At 38.2% G+C, this 6801-nt stretch overlaps 1 protein-coding gene across 1 annotated transcript; it reads right to left on the reverse strand.

Moving 5' to 3' along the window:
- Positions 1 to 500: 500 nt before the first annotated feature.
- On the reverse strand, positions 501 to 3649 carry LOC136177095 (uncharacterized). Its single transcript, XM_065948167.1, has 6 exons — positions 3454 to 3649; positions 2920 to 3065; positions 1365 to 1429; positions 1058 to 1219; positions 872 to 976; positions 501 to 777 (listed from the first exon to the last, which is right to left on the reverse strand). Exons 1-6 carry the CDS (start codon positions 3565 to 3567, stop codon positions 731 to 733), a joined length of 639 nt encoding a protein of 212 aa, XP_065804239.1. The 5' UTR covers positions 3568 to 3649; the 3' UTR covers positions 501 to 730.
- Between the last annotated feature and the right edge of the window lie 3152 nt (positions 3650 to 6801).

Below are 6801 nucleotides of genomic sequence, written 5' to 3' on the forward strand. Positions count from 1 at the left end.
TACAACAAACAAATATACTGAGTAAACAGTTCATTACAGGACAGTCTACTACAAGGGGGCCCAATCCCCTTTGAACCAAGACTTTCTTTTAAAGTTGCCAGTCTTCCAAAATCTACCAGTCCAGTTAGAGCATTGCAACCACACACAAACACGCCTCTGGCACCGGGAGGAGGCGGCAAGATTCTCATACTCAGGGCATAAGGAGTTGGTTTCAAGGTGTAGGAAGGCCACAAGGTAATTTTCGTGTGAGAGAAAGCAGACTCACACAAACAGGCTGACAATTGTGTTCCTTTGTGATGTTTTTGAGGGTATCTGACAGGACACGATTGGAAGGAGAGCTCAGGAAATAGATTATAAATTTTTTAGAATAAAGATTTTCTTTTCTACAAAGGATTTTCAACCTGGGATCTCAGGATTTCCTGGGATCACTCTGTGGACAACCATTATGAGTTACAGCTGGCCTCAGCCATGAGTACATTCACTATACAGATAAGTGGTGACATCTGAATGTGTATTAACATTTAATCTAAAGCCCAAATATGATACCATTCCTCTTTTTGCAAATATGTCTTGACAAAAAGAAAACATATTATTCAGACCAACACGATATTAGTTTGATAAAAAGACACAGTCCACTAATTTGACACTTTCTTTTTTTTTTTTACTTCCACAATTTGAAGCTTGCATTGTTTGTCCCGGACGTTTGTTAAGACTTCATCCTAAAATGGCTTCAATCATCATCGTCATTGTCATCGTCATCGTCATTACTGCAGAGAGCTGCAAAGAGAAAGAAAGAGAAAAAATAAATGGTGGTCCAAAATCACACAAATCATTTTCCTTATTCAATCAGATAGTTATGAAGGTCACGCACAATTCTCGGGGTTGTAGATGAAGTCTGGTTCTCCTGTAAAACCAAGACACATCGCCTGCTTCTTGGCATGTTCCAGGTCTGAGTGCTTGACAGTGGACTCTTTGGCTGGACAAGAAATTAAATAGAATTAAAATGAAGAGATGTTTCATATATCAAAGGAGTTATTGTCTCTATTGTTCTTCTTACCCATCAAGTAAAAAGCTCGATAGCTTTCGACCTCTGCAATGGTCTTAGGTTCGTCAATGTTCATAATGTGAATTAATTGATTGTTGGTTCTGCTGTCCACGGTGTAGATCAGACATCCCTCACAGGTTGGAAGGGAATGGTACGTGCAGGTGAAGTTGGACTCTAATGAAAAAAAGAATCAAACATTGTTTAGCTAGTCATTCTTGAGGTTGCCGTAACAGCAAGGTACTATAGGTCGCAATAAGCCATTGTATTGTTGGAACTGAGATACACTGACTCTAGTATCACATCAGAACAGGTGACTTACTGTCAGTTAATGCAGTGTTGGAATGAATTGTTACAGGGTGTGATCCGTACTTGCAGTATGTAGGGCTGAGAAAAAAAAAACAAACCAAGAAGAAGTTTAGATCTGTCATTAGGAGGTTAAATGGTAAATGGACTTGAGTTTGTAAAGCGCTTTTCTATTCCTCTGACTACTTAAAGTGCTTTTCCACAGCAGGTCACACCAACACATTCACACCCTAATGGTAGAGGCTGCTATGTAAAGTAACCAATCCCATTCATACACATGCGTAGGCTGCAGACAAAGCAGCCCAAGGATACATCGGACACGTAGCTGCAGGAGTTGGGGATTGAACCCCGACCTTCCGATTGAGAGACATCAGACTCTACCAACTTAGACACAGTCGCCCTAAGAACAACATGGGGGGAAAAACCTTGTTCAGGAACCAGTCAAATGACAGTGTGACAAAGGTTGTGCTTACTATGAACAAACACCACAAGAGCGTGATGTAACATTATTGACTCTGTTTCTGTTTCCTTAATCCATTGAAATATGTCGAATTTAATGACACTTGAGGACCATGCATGGCAGAGTTGGATTGTTAGATAGTTTTTTAATATATTGCAGTGTTGTTGAACCTGTGACCTATTAGCTTAAGCCTCATTTTTGTAGCATGAAAGCGGTAAAGTTAGAAAGTCATCATTTGTTAGAAATACCCAGAGGAAAAACTTAATGGGACTGTGGATGAACACAAGGTTCTTGGTGTTTACCTTTGCTTGAGATCAAGGTCCTACTGTTTATTCAAAGACTTGATCTGAAAGGCAGCTGATCTTATTGGACCTATTGTTTTAAATATTTATATGAATTTGAAGCTACTTGGATAGAAATATCCATGGTGGTTGTAACTCCCTTAGCCTTGAAAAAGGTCAATTGATGTATCTCGGCTGTTGTTGTTGCGTTGATTGATAAAGAGTATTTAGTATTTGAGAAGGATAGCAGTTGATCTGGATGGAATGATTTGGAATTAATTAATTAAAAATGGTGTCCACCTGTTTTTGTTTAACGTGTTTGAGTGAAATTTTTTCTTCTAACTTGTTCTTATTTTAATTATTAAATGATGTATAACGGTGTAGATATCTTTATTTCAAAGCAAACTCAAGACCTATGTTTTTTGTCCGACTTTAAACTGAACTGTATTTGATCTCATGTAGTTTGATTTGTTAAAACATTTTATATCTTAGTATGTTTCATTGATTGTAGGTTCGGAATTGGCTTTTTTTATCTGATATTTTTATAGATTAGCTTTCAGTTTTTTATTTATTTTTGTATTTTTTATTGAACAATCTTCTGTTCTCCTCTCTTCCATTTTATTATTGTGTTATTATTGTGAGTACCAGTTTTAATCGAGATCTTAATGACCTTGTGCATGGGTTGTGGGGGAGGGGTTGTTGAAGGTGGCGTCATATTGTTGCTTATTGATTTTTTTAATCTAAAGCACTTTGTGCTGCATTATTATAGTATGAAAGGGGCAATACAAATAAAGATGATTTACAGCTGATGGTGCACTGCTGATACTCACTGCCTGATCCCGATATCCTGAACAAATTCCTTGTCATTTGGGGATGTCTTAATGAAGTCAATCCACTGGCTTTGGGTTGTCTTGAACAAGACTCTATGTGGATCACTAGTAATCCAACCCATGATGAAGATCCACCTTCCATAACTCTGCAGACAAAGAAAAGCCAATGAGTATGACACAAAAATCTCTACGTTTTGCAGCCTGGCACAAACTAAATTTTTTTTAAAAATCTTAAACAAATTTGTGAGAGCCCACTCATGAAAACAAATCATGATGGGACACGTTGTATAATCAATCGTGTTGTTTCCACAAATCAACACATTGGTCCCGTATTTCTGACAACCACATAACTTTATGTTTATGGTTTGCTGCTGTTGCTATGGCTATGTTTGTTTTGCTTCCTGTTTTGATCAACTTGCTTCTGATTGGCTATTGTTCTGTTCCATGTGACAATAAACAGAGTCTGCTGTGGACTGTTAAAAAATAATAATAAATGTTACCTAAAACCCCAGGTAAGAAGCACTGGAGACTTACCGGTTCGAATGTGGGAAGAGGTGTGATCAGAGGTCTGCATTCTTCAACTGTTTGAGCCGAGCAACTCAGGAACAACCCAGCCACCAGGAAAAGACTGCTGAACCACATATTCATGATGCTACAGAAGGTTAGCTTCAGAGTCAAACTGGAAGAAAACACCAAGCAGGGAGCTTTTCTCTGACAAAGCTGAATGACGGAGCCTCACAGAGCCACTCAGTCTTTATAGAAGCTGCTCATGGCAGAGTTCCAAGTGTCCTGGATTTTTCGACTCTTCACATTATAGGAATTGATTTCCCTGGAGTTTTTTCCCCGGAGTTGGGCGAACAATATTTGTCTCCAACCTTGTCTCACTGCAGTTTAAGAGGAGATTCCAGGCGGTCCTGTGTTTGTGGATTACCACATACCTCTGTGATGAGAAAATAACATGAAATATTTATTATTTGTGTAAACGGACCACTTTATACACTCTTAAAGTGATCAGATTGACACTGTTCTTTGGTTATCTTTTCGTAAACCCACACATCCTGGATTCAGGATCATATTCCCACACCAAGGATGGACCTGCTTCATCCACTTTATACACTCTTGAAGTGGCCTGAACACTCTCTTATCAATCCTAACATGTGAGCAAGTCATTACAGCCGAGTTATTCTATTTAAAGATGACAAAACAGCTTCAAACATAGAAAATGTTGAATTTCATTACAATGTTTACATTAAAATATATAAATTAATAAAAAATGGACTAAACCTATGTTATATATTTTTGACAGAGAAGTCCTTCATTTTATAGTTGTAAAGGGACATTTCTTGCCGTGGCGCACCCATGACAGAGCCGGCATGGCAGTCACGGCATGTGTATGTTGCCGTGGAAACACCAGATGTTACGGCTGTGGCTCAAATGGTGGAGTCGGTCGTCTCTCAACCAGAAGATCGGGGGTTGTATCCCCAGCTTCTGAAGCAACATGTCTGATGTGTCCTTGGATAAGACACTTCAAACAGAGTTGCTCTCAGTGGCGTGTGAATGTGTATGAATGGATTAGTTACTTCTAATGGTCACTTTACACAGCAGCCTCTACCATCAGTGTGTGAATGTGTTGGTGTGACATGCGGTCGAGCAGCGCTTTGAGTATAGTCAAAAGACTAAAAAAGCGCTATACAAGTCTGTATTGATTGAGAGCCCCCTGGTGGCGGTTTCTACATACTGTGCCTTTAAAACATGGTGGAAAAAATAGAAACTCTATAGCACACTTAATTAAATTCATTTAACTATCTCTTTTTTTCTGGCATTGGGACCATTTGTTTTTGGGATGTAGCCGTTTTTTGAATTGTTTTGAGATTGAATTAGTCCTCATGAATTTATGATCCTTTAACCCATCCCAGATTTAAAAATCCTTAAAACCCAGTTATTTTATTTAGAACTTGTTAAAGTCTATGATTATATTATATTTTAACTTGTCATATAGAAAATTGTACAGTGGAGTGTAAAAGAAATACCTGTCCTTCATAAGACATGTTCTAACAGGCCTCATATTCAGATTAAATGTCATTTTATTGGTTAGAATTATTATTTTTCTTTTTTCAAATATGGACCCTTAGAACTGTCCTAACTCTTCTCCCCCATAAGGCACCCCTGGACACAACTTCACCAAGTAGAGCTACAACAAGCTAATCATTACACTAGCATTGAATGAAATTTTACAGATTTATTGACTTGTCCTTGGCTGTCCACCGTTCACAAATACACAGAATACAGTTCAACACAGGACTGTCTCAGCATGGTAAATACCAATGCTGAATCCTAGCCCGACCTCTGTCTTTAATGCATGTGATATCCAACTCACCATGGATTAACGGTCCCTTAAATTCTGCATTCGGACATGATTCATGTATAATGCAGGTTAATGAAAGTATTTAATAAGCCCGAATCAAGGTATTTAAAAAGTTTTAGCAGAAGCTTGTATACAAAGCGACATACATTAGGGAGTAAGAACAAAGAAACCATCTAGAGAGGAGCAAACACTGTCAGGAAGTGAAAACAGCCAATTTTGTGTCCGATCAGACACATATATGCTGACAGGAAGTGACTAGAGGCAGAGCACAGGTGCTGACAGGAAGTGACCAGAGGCAGAGCACAGGTGCTGACAGGAAGTGACCAGAGGCAAAGCACAACATCAACAGCTGTTCCTGAGAGTTCTGATCAGCAGCAAAACCACCAACTCGTCATCATAGTCATTGTCATTATCAATGTCTTTAAGTGCCTAGGTGTTCATGAGTCTTTAACTTTTTCTTAAAGGTGCAGAGGGACTCTGCAGATCAAATTGGGTGTGGAAGTTTATTTCACAACTGGGGGGCAGCAGAGGAGAAGAGTCTAGTTAGAGATATAGGGCCCTGTTGTGAAGGTTGGATCAGATGCCTTTCATTGGCAGAGTGTAGTGGGCTGGAGGGAATGTAGACCTGGATGAGAGACTTTAGGTATGGAGGAGTCGTTTCTGTCGCTGTTTTGTAAGCGAGCAGCAGAGTTTTAAATTTGATTATAAAAAGAAAGTCAAATCAGTTCAGAGCTTTCTCATAGTCTGTATCTTTATTAAAGCACAGACAACATTACTAAATACAAAATGATAATTATAAACAATCGGTTTATTCTCTAAAAGAGTATTTCATTCAGTCGTTCAAAGTGTAAAAAGATGGAACAGGTTGATACTCAGGTTGTTCAAAAACACTGTCAAAGTGGATTTTTCATAATATGTCTCCTTTAACATTTAAATGATCAGGATTTACATTTTTTTTTCATATGAAGAAGAACCGAATATTTTTCACTAAAGCGTGCTAATAGTTCCTTTCACTCACTTTTTTGCTGGACATATTACTGCGAGTTGATGTTTATAAACTTAAAATGGAGTCCTTGTCACAAATGATTTTGATAAGAAACCATTTTTCAAAATGTAGTTCTTTAGATTTTCCGCTTGTTTTTCGTACCAGCCAAAGATTTTCACCCACATCACTCTTCCGGTGAGATGTTTTTCTTTAAATGTTGATTTTTAGCTCGGCTTTTAAGGGGATTCAGTCATTTTTTAAACCATTTTACCGAAATATAGTTTTTAATGAGAGAAAAGCTACACTGTAATCCGTGTCTGAGTGTAATGAGCATTTAAGGGAGTGACAGCAGTTATGCTGTCGACTGCTTTTCAACTGTGGCACGTGTGCATGCATGAAGCTTGTGAAAAATGTTGATGCTGGAGCAGTTATTGACCAAATGATTTCAAATCATTGATACTGGCGACAAAACACTAGGATCACAAGACATTGAAGTAAAATTGAGAATTTGTTAATGTTACCTTGATATACT

Source organism: Labrus bergylta, chromosome 19 (assembly GCF_963930695.1).
Source record: "Labrus bergylta chromosome 19, fLabBer1.1, whole genome shotgun sequence".
Taxonomy (NCBI): domain Eukaryota; kingdom Metazoa; phylum Chordata; class Actinopteri; order Labriformes; family Labridae; genus Labrus; species Labrus bergylta.